The sequence below is a fragment of the Calonectris borealis genome, chromosome 13 (genome assembly GCF_964195595.1).
Source record: "Calonectris borealis chromosome 13, bCalBor7.hap1.2, whole genome shotgun sequence".
NCBI classification, from domain to species: domain Eukaryota; kingdom Metazoa; phylum Chordata; class Aves; order Procellariiformes; family Procellariidae; genus Calonectris; species Calonectris borealis.
Window position 1 is genome coordinate 15,632,979 of NC_134324.1, and position 15,865 is coordinate 15,648,843.

The 15,865-nt window shown below is 46.9% G+C and overlaps 1 protein-coding gene across 1 annotated transcript in view; it reads left to right on the forward strand.

Moving 5' to 3' along the window:
• Positions 1–221: 221 nt before the first annotated feature.
• The window catches only part of MAMLD1 (mastermind like domain containing 1), an 84,827-nt gene continuing 69,183 nt past the window's right edge, over positions 222–15,865 (forward strand). Inside the window, exon 1 of the mRNA XM_075162273.1 lies at positions 222–1,850. Coding sequence (XP_075018374.1) covers positions 1,797–1,850 — 54 coding nt within the window. The 5' untranslated portion in view covers positions 222–1,796. The remainder of the gene's footprint in view (positions 1,851–15,865) is intronic.

The following is a 15,865-nucleotide window of genomic DNA, read 5'->3' on the forward strand; positions in this document are numbered from 1 at the left end:
TTGTGTTTGAGCCCTGGCACCTCAGGCAGGGTTGTAGATTCGATCTGGGCAGCCCAACAAACGCAAACATCAGGTGTTGATACGCCTCCCCTGAGACACTAAAACCTTTTGAGATCTGGCCTTCAGAGTCTGTAGAATTCAGGCTGCTCAAACCCCCACAAGTTTATTATTTTTGTGCTTCTTTTTTTCAATAGACAAAATACCTTGAAGTCATATTAAATAATAAAGAAGGCAAAATCATTAGAAAAGCAAACCAATAAACTTCCAAACAATGCAAACTGAAGTAACACAAATACTGCTCAGGGCAGTGGGCCCGTTGTTACAGCAGTCACAGGAAAGCTAGAGGCTTCAGCAAAGGTGAAAACAAATTTTCCTCTGTTGATGAACTGATATTCCTGATATTTATTAACTCAGGGTACAAAGATGGGTTTGGTCTGTAAGTTAACTGCAAGTTGAAGAGGACTGCTGTGTGGAAAACTTTCAGGAAAGTGAGGCCAGATTCTAGCTCCGCTTGTATGTATTTGGCCATAGTAATTGAGTTTTATTCAAATAAATAACTTCCTTCTTAATTTTATGGAGCATAATTTACTACTATTACTATTTTAGGAATGATTTAAAAAATTAGACATTTTATTAGAAATGGTACTATGTCTTCCACATCTCATTCATTGAGTCAGTGTACTGGGACAGGGTTTCTAGCATCTCCAATATATCGGGACAGGAGTGACAGTTGTACTGATTTGGCAAGGTAATGAAGTGAAATTATACCAGCAATTATTTGTGGACCCAGTGTGCTCTCCTAGCTGCCTGCAGCTTGCTCTTCCCAGTCCTTTCTGCACAATCCAAGAGGAGGTCTGAATAGGTTCTCAACTTTCAGTTGATGGTCTGTTAAAATTAATATTCAGAGATTGCAGCTTGTAACAAGGACATTTATAGTCATATGAGAAGTGCGTGGTTCTATGGGAGCTCTCGATTCAGAATTGTATCTGTCTTCAAAAATATATGTACATAGCACAAAGGGGGAAAATGAAGCAACTCTGCTGTTTCCTTCTTGGTAACCTGGGTTCACCTGTGTGAGATGAGTTTAACCCTTTTATGAGTGTTACGAGTGCTGAATATCGTATCGTAATGGCATAAAGAGACAGGAGACTACACTTCTTAAGAATAACTCAAACCTTTACACTCTATGCCTCGGGCTATCTTTTCAGTGATTTGTACACTTTGATTTGGAAAAAAAATTATCCATTAATTGCCGGTATATTTCTGAGCGACCCTACTTTTGTACTGAATGAACTTGAAGCTCTGCAAAGAAGGCACTACACATGCTAGGCAGCTTTTTGCGTGTTAAAATACTGTCCATAAGCTGCATGATTTTTGCCTTCATGCACAGAAGGGAAAAAAAAAAAAATCCTTGGATCTGTGAGGTCTCCAGTTTCTAAAGAGAAGAAAGTGTTACTTCCCCTTTAAGCCTGGAGCCGTTCGTGTGTGTGAGAGAGTGTGTGAGTGTGTGAGAGAGAGAGAGAGAGTGTCTCCTCCTCTTTGAGTGACACAGCACTTAGATATGCCTATCAGTAACTTAAACCCCACAAACTCCACCTTCTAAGTGAGGAAGCTGTGGGTTGATGGAAATGTAGTGAGCAGATTGAGACAGACAGTGAATCATTAGCAAACTGCAACGCCAGGATGAACTTGTCTGGAACCTAAAAGGAGAAAACAGTCTGAGAGTCCTTTGCGGTGCTGGGTTTTGCTAAATACAGCCAAAGTGGATCTAAAAGCCGGTTGATCCCCAGTCCAAGATGCTGCTGGTTTCCCAGCGGGTAGAAGCACCACGCATGGAGCCACATATTCCAGTAAGTAGCATTTGAAATCGATATGGACTGGAAAAGTAGGAGTTGATTTAAAAGGACTTAAACACCCTCGGAATAGTTGCTCGCCCAGGCTCGGCGCGGCCGCAGCCGGAGCCGCTCTCAGCCGGGGCTGTAAAGTTTGCAGGCGCGGTTCAAGAAGTGCCCACCTTGTGCTGGCGTTGCCCGGCGAGTTTGTGCTTGTGGGGGCTGCGCCGGGGTCTGGAAGAGGAGAAACCAGAAACTTGGGGTAAAGCTTTCGCCCTGCTTTCTGCTGAGAGCTGGTGTCAGTCCAGGGAGAGGAGGGAGGCTATGGCTTGCGGCGGGAGGGAGGGGGTCCGTGGGCTTTAAAATGGTGGTGAACAAGGTGATCTGCGGGGCGGTGCGGTGCCCGGCGGGGCAGCGGGGCAGCCGGTGCGTGGCGGCGGAGAGGCCGGCTCCGCGGCGGGCGGGCGGGCAGGCAGCGCCCGTGGCCGGCGGAGAGGGGGCGGCCGCGCCGGCGAGCCTGGTCCGCGGCCCGGCAGCGGCGGGGGACGCTCCGTGGGTTTTCGTGTCATTGCTCGCGTGGCGACGCGCAGGGTGCGGGGAGGAGGAGGTGGATGCTGCCGGTCTCGGCCGGGGCGAAACGCCGGCGGCCCGGGGCGAGCGGGATGAGGGACCGGCCGTGCGCCCAGCGCCGCAAGCTCGTAGTATCCCCGTGTAAACACAGCCGTGCGGCCGGGCTCGCTCAGCCCATCGCTGGGGGATTTTCATTTAAACTTGGATCAAACAGGCAGGGAAGGATGAAGCCGTCGTCGCCAGGGGACTCCTCCGGGAAGGTGTCACACGTAGAGGGGCTAATGCTGCTCTGAATTATTATTTTTTTAATAACTCCTGGTATTTGCGTTGGCAGCGGCGTGCCTGGTTATTTTGGGAGTCTGAAGCGCACGTTATAGAGGCTGGATTTTAAACAAAAGGCTCCGCCGAGCCCAGAAGGAGCCCTCGGTTATTCCTGAAAAGAGTGTGGAGCCCAGCACTCAGCCGTTTTGGCGAGGTTGCGTGTGCGTTTCTCGGAACGGGAATAGCCCAAAAGTGAGGGAGATGGTGCAAACGCGGCGTGTTTGCCTCCCTTTCCGAGACTATACATGTATTTGATATAAAATGCATGCTGACTCACGATTTAAACTGTTTTGGTTTCTCATCCTGTGATTAAGATCGGGCTTTAGAGCAATTGCAGGGTAAACAAGGCGCTCGCTGACTCGGTCCCACGTCTCCTTCTAAGGCAGGGGCTGCCCCTCTCCCCCAGTCAATAGGCGATCCCTCCTCCCGGTCCCTCCTCCGCCGCCTTCCCCGGCCTGTTGCTCGGCCCGGGGGAGCACCGGGCGAGGGCACGGCGGCTTTTGTTCGGGTTTGGCTGGCGGGGGGTTGTCACCAGGGTGACTCGGAGGGATCCCGGGGAGAACGGCCGTTTCTTGGAAGAAAACGGGCTTTGGTTTCCTTTCACACCGCCCCCCCACCCACCCCCCCCCGCCCCGCCCGGAACAATAAATTAAAAGGCCGCTTTTGTTTTCCACGGTGCTCCCGGCAGGGCGGCGGGGGGGGGAGGCGGCGGAGCCCGGCGCTGGGCAGCGGGGGCCGGGAGGCGCCGCGGAGCCGCGGCCCGACGCGATCGGCTGGGCAGTCTCGCCGGTGCAGTGCGCGGACGCGTGATCGCCTCGCCTCTTCCCGTCGGAAGCAGATGAGCCTTTCGGGCACCGGCCGCTCGTAGGGAGCCTCCTGGCACGGGCGCTGCACGAAGAGCCTGCCGCCTCCTCCTCCTCCGCCGGCACCGGGGGGGACCCCGCAGTCCCTCCCCCGCCGCCCCCCCGACCCGCCAGCGGGGAGATTAACTGCGTCTGGCCCCTTCCCCGAGCCGGGGCGGAGGCGCCGGGCTCCCCCCGCCGCCGCTCCGGCCGCCCCCCGCCGCCGTGCGGCCGCCCCAGCTCGGGGGGGAGGGGGGAGGGAGGGGTGTGGGAGCGCCGGGAGGGGCGAAGTGCTCCCCCTGTTATATAACGTGAGTGTTTCCCTGCTTAGCCCCGTAATCCCCGGGCAGTGCCTAATGTCGTGCCCCTGGGGGGCAGCGGGGGGCCTCCCCTCCCGGAGCTCCCCCTCTGGCCAGAGCTGATGGGGAAATAAAGCTGCTGATGTGCGCGATGGACCATATGGTGCCTCCAGGAGAGAGGGAGCCGGAACGGCCTTGAACCTGCCGGACCCAGCAGCTGTTTGCTCCCCCCGCCCCCGCCCCGGGCAGCTGATCGGCTCGCCCCCCCCCCGGCCCGGCGGCAGGCACTCGGGCACCCCCCGGGGAAGCGGGGCCTTGCGCCCCCCTCGGCGCCGGTGCCGGCTTTTCCCCGCCACCCCCAGGCCGGGCTGCCCGCCGGAACATACTCTTGCGTGTTGCCGTGCGAGAAGCTGACTGCAAGCAGAATCCCCGCGGGGGCGGGAGGCACTGGTAGTGCGGTGGGGGTGCCAGGCGCTCGGAGACAAACGCGTCCGCCGGTGGGAGAAGCTCCCTCGCACGGGGGGCTGCTTGCCCACGGCCGCGCTCTCCGAGGTAAAGGCAGGCGGGAGCAGTTTGAGTAAGTTACACGCTAGCACCTAAAAAAGCAGCGATCTAGTTCTGGCACTGACCATTTTCAGTTCTCTCTCCCTGCCATATGTTTGGAAGGGGGGGGGGAAGCCATTTGGGAAAGATGCTCTCAGCTGAAGGGAGGAGGTGGGCTGAGGGAGCGAGATACAAGGAAATTCCATGTTAGGAAAGCATTAGCAAGGGGTGACTTCTAATGTTTTCCTGCCACTGACGTTGACAGTGACACACATGTGTGGGCTGAAATTGGAACGTCACTGAGTTTTTAAACCCAACCAGGAAATAGTCTGTTGCTCAGGGATAAAAAACAAATAGTATATATTGTAAGGCAGGTGACATGCAGTTAACAGTTCCTTTCGAGTCAGTGAAAAGCTGTTTAATGTTTATTATTGAGCAGCTCAAATTTAATTTAGCTTTTATTTTCAGAGATTTTTTTTTTTTACCTTGAGGTTTTTTCATCTCTATTTTTAATCCTTTTAACTAATACTTCAGAATCAGAAAAGCAAATATTGACAGGGCTTCACTTTTAGTCCCTTGTAACTAAGTAGTTTGAACCTGCAAAGTCTCTTGGATTTTTTTAAAGCTAAGGTAGTTGTTAAAGGGTTTGGGGGGGGGGATTAATAATGACAGGAGGCATTTCTATTTTTTTAAATTCTTTTGTAGGGCTTCCTGTTACACAGGTAGAAGTGTTTTATAAATACAGTGTGTTTGGTTTTGGTTTTTTACTGACCTCGTTACAAATGTTACAATGTGGTAGCATTCAGAGATTTAAAATGGGATTAGGGAGCTATGGTGCGCTAGATGCTTTCTGAACATACAGGAAGATTTACTGCAAGAGTTCATCATCCAAGATGCCAGGCTGATGCTCTTGCCCTGACTGAAATGGTCGCTAACCTGCCTGGATGCAACTGTAGGACAAGGATCGACCTAGGAACCGGCTTCATGAGAGAGACAGAAGTTAGGAAGGCAGAAGGTAACACAAGGGCAAGGATAACAGTACGTAAAATCCCTGTCGTCCTGTAGGTTAAGTACAGTGCAACTCACTGGTTCCCAGTCATTTAATCAATAAACGTTCTATGTTACTTGCTACTCTGATGAAAGTCGCCTTAAAATAACTTTTATGAGTTCGTAGCCATGGGAAAGTGAAGTAAATCTTGCAGAAGCTGTGACAAATGGATTTATCCAAACTGGGGGGTGGAGTAGTAGAAGGTTGTCTGAGCTCCTTAAATAGGGAAAAAGGCAGGATCCCCAGGTTTTCATTGTTCCCTCGTGCTGGCTGTTTCTGAGTGTCAGCATTTTTCAACATTTAGGCAAAGGTGACTATAAGTTAGGATTTATTAGTAATTGGTGTGGTCTCCAAATAAAGATAGCTAAATCAGTTTAAATGATGCTGGCACCTCTCCAAGGAACCCTCTTTATATCTGACACATTTGCCACTCACTTCTTTAAGGAACAATTAATATTGTACACTCCTATTTTTTCCTCTATGGGAAAAGCAGTAGTGTAACTCATTACGAAGGCTTTCTACCTGATGTTCCAGTTTGACTTGCTATGTTAAAAAAAAAAAGTATTTTGAACTGAAGGAAGCCGAAGACACACCAAGGCTTTGCGTTGAACTGTTTTATATCAATATTGATTTTTTAAGGGGGTTTGTGTTATAAAGAGGGAGCTTTTATCCCCCTGAGCTCTTTGGCAATTATCTTCCTGCCATAAATGTTGATACGCACATAATGGATGTAACTAAAAAATCTCCTTATCCCAGCAGAAAAGGCTGACTGTTTGTTGGAGCAGAGAGAATGCTGAGAGTGTGAATAGACAAACCCATATGTCGCTGGTGAGAGAGATAAATGATGGACGAACAGGAGTTGGTTACTATGGATCAGCACAATAAACCAATTCCCATCATACACCTCTCTTAATAATATACCAGTTTCAATGCCATTGACGGGTAACCTAGGTAGCACCAGTCAACTGTAAGTTTTTCAACTGTTCTTTTATACATCTCAAAGAACAGTTGGGACTGTTCTAATTTTTTCAGATGTTGAGTGCTAAAATTATGCAGAACTTCCTTCCTTGCCAGTAATTTTGAAGGGGAACTTCAGAGCATTGCTGTAAAATGCCAAATGTGCACGATACCGTTGTGTACTCACAGTAAGTTTTGTTTTGTGCACCCCTAAAAGGGGTGCACCCGAAAAGGCAATTGGTTAACAAATATGTGAAGAAACTGTTTAGGCGCTTAGTACTACCCTCATTAGTGTTGTTTCAGATTGGACCGGATATTGGAAGATACTGGAGTATTGTTTTAAGTGAAAATAGCAAAAGAACAATGTTGTTTTATTTAAAAAAAGACCCCACAATCAAAAAAAAAACCAACAACAAACCAGCCCTGCAGAATAGGCAGTGATCAATAACACAGTTTTAACTTTCTGTAACCCATTTCAGGGCTGCCAGCAGCTGAAGGGAAACTTTGCAAAACAGTCTGTGCTTGCATCACGGTCTCCTTCCCGTGTTCTTTATTATTACTGCTAGCGCTTTGCACAGAAAATTGAAATCTTTGTCAGTTAAAGGTTTCACTTTATGTCCTTGACTTCTGGTAGGTATTTTTCATTGCAGTTGCTATGGACCGGCCTGTTAGCTCTGTTCAAAATGAAAGTATATCTCAGGGTGACGGCGTAAGCAGAGCTCATGGCTCTTGGGATATGACTCCATCGTTTTCGAAGTCACCAGTTGCGCTACCAGAGAGTGATGCGGTCAGAGAGGGATAACTAGCAAATGCAAATGAGCTATGAAGAGTCTTTATCGCTCTTGGGAAGCCTCCTCACTGATAATAATTTTCGGTTTTTAAATGGAAGAAAATGTATTACTAAGTCATTACTTTCCTTCAAGAGGAAAATACTTATTTTGTGCAGCATTTACTTGCAAACTCGCAGTAGCTCTTTCTAGAGCTGTTTCCTTTGGTGTGCATCTCGGATGAACTGAAGGGTGTTCATTCGGCCGGGCGGTAGGAGAGTACACCCGTCTTCCTCCTGTCAGGGCCCAGCCTAGCAGCCCTTCTTCATTTTGTAGTAGATGAGACCCAGATTTGATCCTAGAATTAAGGGCTTCCCTTGAGTAGGGAAGGGGGATTGTTACGTGCCCCCCACCCTGCTCACTCTCGCCTGTTGGAGGAAGTGAAATGGAAACGAAGCAGGGCGAAGGATATTGTCTCTGCAGGCTGAATCTGAGCTGGCCCTTGGCTCCTGCGGAGGAACAGTTGTGCCCAAAGGGTAGAGCAGGGGAAGGAGTTGTGGGTTTCCTTCCTCCCCTCTCTACCACCAGCCCAGCCAGCCGGACTGGCTGGGGGACGTAGGCAGTGCCCAGGGAGCGCGCGGCTGGTGGCTGTCTCCATGGGGCCAGTGAAGTGCCAGCGGGGCCCCGGCGTGGGAGATGCAGGGGGATGCGGGATTTCGTAGGGCCCTTTACTCCGAGCGCTGCCTCATCGCTACAATGAGCCATTGATAAGCACTGACCTGATTAAAGGGCTGCTGCTCGTGGGAGGCTGGGGTGCGCCCCGGGCTTCGAGCGGGGGCTGCCGGACTGACCAAAGTTGCTCTTTGGGAATGGGTGGCTGGGCTGAGGAGAGGGAAACCAGAATTCATCGTCGTACCCTGTCCAAAGGGAGGTGTCGTATTATGACTTGTTGAAATCTGCTCTGCTTTTCCCTGCAAGGGACTTGGCAGTTTTATTGATAAAGAAGTGTTACATAAGTACCCCATCAGGCATGTCCTAATTTGTTAATAATTGATGATCTGGGTAGTACAGACATACCGGTGGTGTTAATGCACTCCCACGCTGATCTGCAATGTCCGCAAACCGCCTGTTTTGCTTTTACTTTAATTGTAATACAAGCTTTTTCCTTTTTTTTTTTTTCCTTTTCCTTTTGAATTTACCTGGTGATCCAACCGCAGCTGCCTGTTGTGCTTTCCCGTTCAGGCAGGGACAGCTGGGGGCTCAGCCCGTCGCAGACATGATATAGATTACCTCTGCAGGGGAGGGTGTTAACTATGTTATTGTTTCACCCCGTGTCAGGCAATCTATTGAGCGGCATCAGCGTTAGCCCAGGGGGAAGCCTGTTTTTTGCACCTTCCACCTTTGGAGGTAAGGTGTAAGTCAAGTGGGACGGAGGCGGTTGGTCCGTCCGCAATTCCTGCGCCAGGATTTGTCAGCGCGGGGAAGCCAGGGCGCTTTTTGCACAGCGCAGAGCAAGCACCCTTCCGTTTCTCCCCTTCTGATAACAGCCTGTATTTGCGTGGATTTAAAAACCGGTTACTTTTGTCGTGCCACAGCTAGAGAGATAGGAAAAAACGTTTACTTCTGTTGACACGCACAAAAAAGAAATACTTACTGGATATCATCAACGTGATCTGGCTGCCTCCTTTGTCTTGTGTTGTTTTTCTTTTGCATTTCTGTGGAAGTTTCTTTTTCTCTAGAATTAAGTACCTCAGAACTCCGAGCAGGTTCGGGAGTTACACCTACCCGAGACATACCTATTTATTGTTTTCAGAATAACACAGCGCATTTACTCTGTTGTGGGCAATGAAATCCATTACCTGCATTAACACCAGAAGCAGCAAGGTAACTTTCTAGTTATGTTGTGAAATATAATGCCATTGTTCGCTTTTATTAACGTCTCGAGGTTGATTATACGGCGGTCAGAAGCCTGTTCTGCTGTGCAGAAGGCTGTCTTTAACTTCAAGTGGTTGATCCTGATCCGGCAGTTAGAGCGGCTGCAGCAACAATTGCTTGGAGCTCTAAATCACAGTTGTCACAAGATCTGCCTGCGAGTATTGGCTGCTCGAAGACTTACTCCGACTTTTCAGCGTTACCCTTTGGTTGGATTGCCGTGGCGAGGGACTTGCCAATCTTGCCTGTTCTTTGTGCCTGGTTCTGAAAGACTGGCAAGCTTTATGCTATGTTTTCTGAAGAGGGCCCAGCTTTACTAAGCTGCCTGTCTGTCAGGGATTAATTTAACCTCTAATTACTACATTTTCTTCACAGTTTGCTGCACATGAGCGTGTTATAACAAAAGCACAAAGAAGTATGTCATTTTATTTAGCCACTACTCTGAAATTAATTTAGGGGGTATAGAGTCAGATCTGACACACTTGGTGTTAAAATAATTGTGCTGGCATTAGAATTAAAGTACATAATCTTGTTGTTTCTAATGATACAACAGTACTAGTGTAAATAGTGTTGTTAACTCGTTAGTCATAGCCACAGTAATAGAAATGATATCTAGTTACAGAGAAATACTCAAATAAGCATGGCAGCAAAAGTTTCCCCCAAATAATTCATGGTTTCCCCAAAATAATGCAGGGTTTCTGCTTGATTCCCATCCACCATTTGGGTTTAGGATTACATGTCTAAGAGTAGTTTGTTGTTTTTTCTTAAAAGGTCTTCCAAATTGCAATAAACAAACATTTATGATGGCTTGGGTTTCTTCCAGCCTGGATAATGGTTTTTGAATTTTTTTTCTTTTTTTTCTTTTTTTTTTTTTTAACATGCAGCATCTTGGGAACAGTACAAAAGGCCATATGTCCTCTTCTGCCTGCTCACGCTGACATCAGCGGTGCTGCAGTTCACGTTGCACTGAGAGCAGTGTGTGGTCTTGAAGGAAGGGAGTGAGTCTGTTTCTGTTATGAAACATAGGATGACTTTCTTCTTTTCCAGTTCTGTGTTCTGTGATGTTACAACAAAGATTTTTTTTTTTTTTTTTTTTTTTTTTCCTTTGGGAAGGTTTGGATTGGGAAATGCAGCCTATCTCTGGTTTAGGTAAATGTGGTTAAACGAGCTGTTGTTACATAAGGAATCTGCAGGAGCTGCCTTTTCGTCCTGCCCTGTGTCCTTCACCTCTGGGCAGACTCGTGGAAATGACTTTGAAAATGTAATTTCTCACACAGGGTTGGATCTGCAAAATCGTCGGTTATGTACTGACGGTTTATTTCTAGTGGAAACAGAAGATTGCTTGTATATTTTTGTGCCTTCATTCGAGTTACAAAGCATGAGCCCACCTCAGTAATTCTCCTTCAGTAAAAACTGTAACTGCATTTGATGGGAAACTTCCCCCAAAGATTCCCCAAGGTTAGATAGGACACAGTTACGGAGTCAAATCTTGTAGTCCCTTTCTCAAAAGGAGAATTAATGTGGCATCATTATCCAGGCTTGTGACAGCAGTGACACAGGATTGCCAAAAAGACTAATGGAAGGAGATGGATGATGATTCTCTTTACAGTAGTAGATCAGGTTATTTCTCTGAATTCTTTCTTCAGTTCTCTCAATTCCCAAACTGTAACCAGTTACTGTAATTATTTACTCTAATAACTTCCAATCTACAAGTAAATTGAACATAAATTAAGATCAACTGATGTAAGGGACGGGATGGTTCAGTGAGCTGACAGTAAGGCATGGAGACGCTTTTGCTGATCGGTAGTTACACGGGATGGCTGCTTGGTAGCTGTGTGGAGCGAGTGGTAAGTCCCTGCTCTAATTTTTGTGGATACGAGTTTTCATATAACAATTTGGAGATTTCCTAAGGTAGAAGCCAAGCCCGAATAATGCCTACTCTAATTTCAAAACTGTCAAGATTTTTTTTCAAAGGGTCTGAATACCTGTAGCCCCACAGGCCTCCAGAGGTGGAGGCAATTTTTGGAGTAAACAGTTCCCAGGTTCTTACCTGTGCATTGTAAAATGGGAATAATGGTGCTTTACCTTAACCTTCACACTAAGTGTCCTTAAGTAGTTAAATATTGCGTAAATCATAAGTGAAGCCTAGCTGAAGTCTTTAGGGACTTTTCACATAGTTGGAAATTATATTCAAAATAAAGGCAGGTACCTCTTACTCTAAGACCCCCTCGGTGTGAATGATAGTTTTATTTCTTTGCTTTGGCTATAATGCCAACGCAGGTGGATTCCCCCCTCCCCCTCCCCGACATCACATCATAGTATCTTCCTGTTTGCTGAAACTTCAGAATTTGATATAGGGGGAAAGAAAATATTTAAAGACAAAAATGGCATCTACTCTCCGGCATGTATTTTAATGTTTCGTTCTCCGTCACAGATCTTCCTAGGTTAAGTTTTGGGCAAAGATAAACATGAATATTGTGACATGACACTTGTCACACACAGTTCCACTCACACAGAAGAAGCTTTTTCCCCATACATTAATATGTAACATTTAGTATGTAAACATTTTCATTAGTTTAAGAATAATTATGCAACAGTCATTTCATGTGGTTATCAGAATAGGTACTGAGTATAATTTCATTTTGCTTTGACTAGTTACTTTAAATCTCACTAGGATTTTCACAATTCCAAATTTATATATGGAAATAATTTCTGAATTCATCCGGTATTTCAGTAGCCCAGTAGATCATGCTGATGGTCAGGAACTTTTCAGGACTTCACTTTTCCTGTTCCTTTAACTTACTTATTTTCTTAATTAACTGTGTTGATTTAAATAAAGTCACACAGACTGAAAAAAACCCCAAGTATATACAATCTTGCAGTCAGAAATACAGGCAAAAGGTTTTGATCTCTGACTGCCAAATGGTGACTCATTAAAAAGGAATTTTTGTTCCTCCCTTTTCAAAGGGTTGCTCACTACCAAGCAGTAAATATCTAGTTTTGATGCTACTGCATTGAAATGCCTGACATTGTTGGTGTATTAAGTCCAAACTGTAAGATTATTTGATCGCAGGCTCCATGAAGTTTTGTTTTGTTGTTTTTCTCGATGAAAAACAAAACTGTTCAAGCTTTACCCTGTCAGTTTGAGTACAGTCTAAAATGAAATATGTTTGGATTTTAATAACAGAGGACCCCTTCCATACTTTAAGCAGTGGGTCATTCAAATTCTTTTTAAACACACAGGACCATGCAAGGACTAATTTCTTTCTAATTTTGCGTTGTGTAACACTAGACAAGGACATTGGAATTTGTCTAAATCAAAAAAATTCTCTTTGTCTTCCACATCAAGGGTTGTGTGCTAAGCATTTTCTAATATTGCATTGCATAAAGCTGAAAATAAATTGTACTGAAGAGACACAGTCAAAATCCAATCAAAGGCATGCCCTTTTTCTCAATTTCCATATTAATCTTGACTCTCTGGGCCATCTGCTTTGTCCTCCTGTTCTTACGTACTCTACACGTTTGATGGAAGGGCACAAAGGCATGTCTGAATCCTCCATCTCGTCTCCTCTTCTTATTTATGGATTGGTTGGTTTGAACTTTACATAGTGTTGGAAGGATGTTTTCTTGGTTGCAGCAACACTTGTGTTTGACTTGAAGCAGAAGGAGAGTGCGTTTGGGCTTTTCAGTCTTTATGAGAAGTGAATCTTGATCCCTGAACCCAGAAGGTAGATCAGCCTTAATTTCAAGTGAAAGTCCTGCATCTTCAAATAACTTCCCATGTCAGTTAAAGTTCAATATTCTTGAATTCCAGAGATACAGATGAGTCAAATCTAAAGTTTAGGGCAAGTGTGAAGGATGTAAGAGAAAATGTAGATGTTTCTTCTGATGCCACTCTCCCCTCCCCTTCAGGCTCTCACAGTCTGTCAGCTATAACGGAGTGATTTGATTACTTTGTAGTGTTAAGCTAAAAGAATAAATCTAAGTGCCTTGGGAATGGGGAACCAATCCAACAATCAAAACCAAACAAGTTAATAAATGTGAAGCATTTCTTCACGGTGCTGCTGCAGAAATGCTACTTCCAGAAATGCTTGGGGGCAGCCATGACTATTGGACCAGTCAATTAGTGTAAGTATGGTCACTGTACACACCACCATTAATTGGATGCTGGGGGGTGCGCTCTGTGTTTTGAAGGCGAAGTGTGTGTCTTTTGTGGGTTATAAATTATGAAAATCTTGAATGTCGCGGGCTGAACTGTTTATTGCTCACCCCTTGCTTCCCAGTTACTCTAACGTACCTGCAAAAAGCTTGACTTAGGCAGTCTTAATTGCCCTTTCTTTAAAATTGTTCTGGCTCTTCACATCATCTACTGTCGTGGTTTAACCAGGACATCTACAAATTCTTTTTTTTCCCCTTCTCTCTCCTCCCTTCTCTTCTCTCCCCCTACCTAAGGCCCCAAAAATCTAGCCAGAAATAGAGCATTTCAGTGACTGTCCACAGAGGCAGTCTGCAATCCAGATTATCCGCTCGGACTGGTTTTTGATGCCCACGTGCCAGGCTACGTACGGTCTGGAGTCACTTGTGAGGACAGCGTGCATAGAAATATTGTGAGCTACAGCAACAGTGTCAAGTGCTGTTGTGTAAGAAAACCCCTACTACTCGCCTGCATGGAACCGATTTTGGATGTTGGTACTTGTGCAGATAAGGCGCAGATTAGTTACCAGAAGTTTTATATAGCTTTAATTTTATCATATCTGAGAATGGCAGTAATGGCCAACTAGCAGGTAAATGACCGACTCTGGCTGCCCACGAGTCCTCCCTTTGGAGCGTCTATATTGGTAACTACGTGTCTACTATTTCAGGATTTAAAATGGTCACCCACTTCGCAGCCTTCAGCTAATCCAGCGAACGTCCCTCCATTGGCGTTCACACTTGGAAAGAAGGAGGTATAGGTCTTTGTACGAGGACTGCAGAAAATGCACCATTGAGCGCCTTGCCATCTGCTACCCAAAACACAGTGAAGCAAACTGTTAAACTTCACGTGGAGCTTAGGGCTTGATTAACTTAAATTACCCTCCTGTTGTACGTGTTTGCAATGCCGAGGGGATTAGGTGGCATGTATTTTCAAGAAATACATGTTCATTATTAAGAAAGGTTAAGCAATAACATCCAGTGGTCATTTCCTTTCGGAGCATAGCTCTGTGTCTGTAGGGTAATTTGTTTGTTTATGCATACTGCTGCATCCCGGCGAGGAGGTGGACCAGCACTGCAGGCGCGAGCTGAGCTGCTCTGCGGCGCTGGCTGGCCCGGCTGCACGGGCTGGTGCTGCCCGAGCCGCCGATGGAGAGCCAGAGACCTCGGGGCGTAGAGGTGAAGAGGTCCAAAGTACGAGGAGGCAATGGTAGGGGAGATTGAGCAGGGACGGGCTGGGACCGACGGGAGGGCAAAGCCAAGGAGACAGAGGGAGAGCTGAGGAAGCCGAGCAGGTGTCTGGGATGAGGCACAGCAGGTCCAGGCCCACCTCGGGAGGGCTGGGATCCCTCATGTGCCTGGTGCCCCAGGTCCAGCGTCTCCTATTGCATCCACTCAAGCAGTAAGTGTTTCCTGTGTGCAAACTCGTTCTGTGCTCCTTCAACACTGACTTACAGAGGGTGCTTTTCTGGATCTCCATGGTCTTTTTTAAGTTTGCGACTCTTGGTTTTTTCCTTGTACTCTTGCTTTCCTACCTTTGTTGTGATTGCTCTGCTGGAGAAATTGGACTCTCTTAGCAGCAGTGAAGAGATGCTCCAGGGAGCTAACCCTGCGTCTGCTCTTCAGAGGCAGGCAGAGCTGCAGCAGGGCGCAGGCACAGTGCCGGGGCTGCTCACCTTTGATTGCCCTGTGGCATGTGTTGGTTTGGTTTATTTTGTTAGAAGGAGTTTTCTTTGGGCGAGCGCGCTCCTTGGGCAGCCCAGCTACTGAACAGCTGACCGAAGCACGCGACTGCTATTCCGTGCGCAGCTGCGGCGCGCGCCGGTTGGCTTTGAGCCACTGGGACAAAAGTCAAGGTATGTCTGCGCTGCTGTCCTTGTTGTGTAAATTCACTGGTTCAGGCAGAAATAGTGAGGACCGCTTTCACCCGGCTAACCTGCTGGTTACTGCCAGCAGGACAGCTACGGTTGCATGAGCTAAGTTTGAGCTGCAGAAGTTGCTTAAGACATTAAGTAAATAATCTGGCCTTTGACCCACATGGAACAGCAAAAGTGCCCGGAGCAGCACGGCTGCCTTCCCCGGGCCAGCCTCGCGGGCACGTCTGCGCGAGATCAGCGCGCTTCGCTGCGCCCGGGAAGCTGCTTCAGATCAGCCGAGCTGCTGCCGAACCATCTTCCCACATCTCCTTCAACAGAAATTTGGGGTCTTAAGGTGGCCTTGAATTCTGTCAGCCTAAGACGGTAATGTTCTCTTTTACAGCTGGCTCTGAAGCATTGTAGCTTCTCCGAAGTAAGGAGACGTAATTCAGTGTTTATAAAGGCAGACGGGAAAGTAAAAGATTCTTTGGTTCTCTCTCTCTGAGAGCTTTTTCACACGTAGAAAGAATGAGTCACTCGACATTTCATTATTGAATAGGAGCTGATTTACAAGTGTGTATGCTCTAAGATGAATGTCGGTGGATGAACTCTTGTAGTTTCCTCCATGACCACGCTGTAAATGGGCTTCAGCCAGTTTGATGTAATTCATTCTGTGGCACTCTGCTGCCTTTTGAAATGGAAGCATC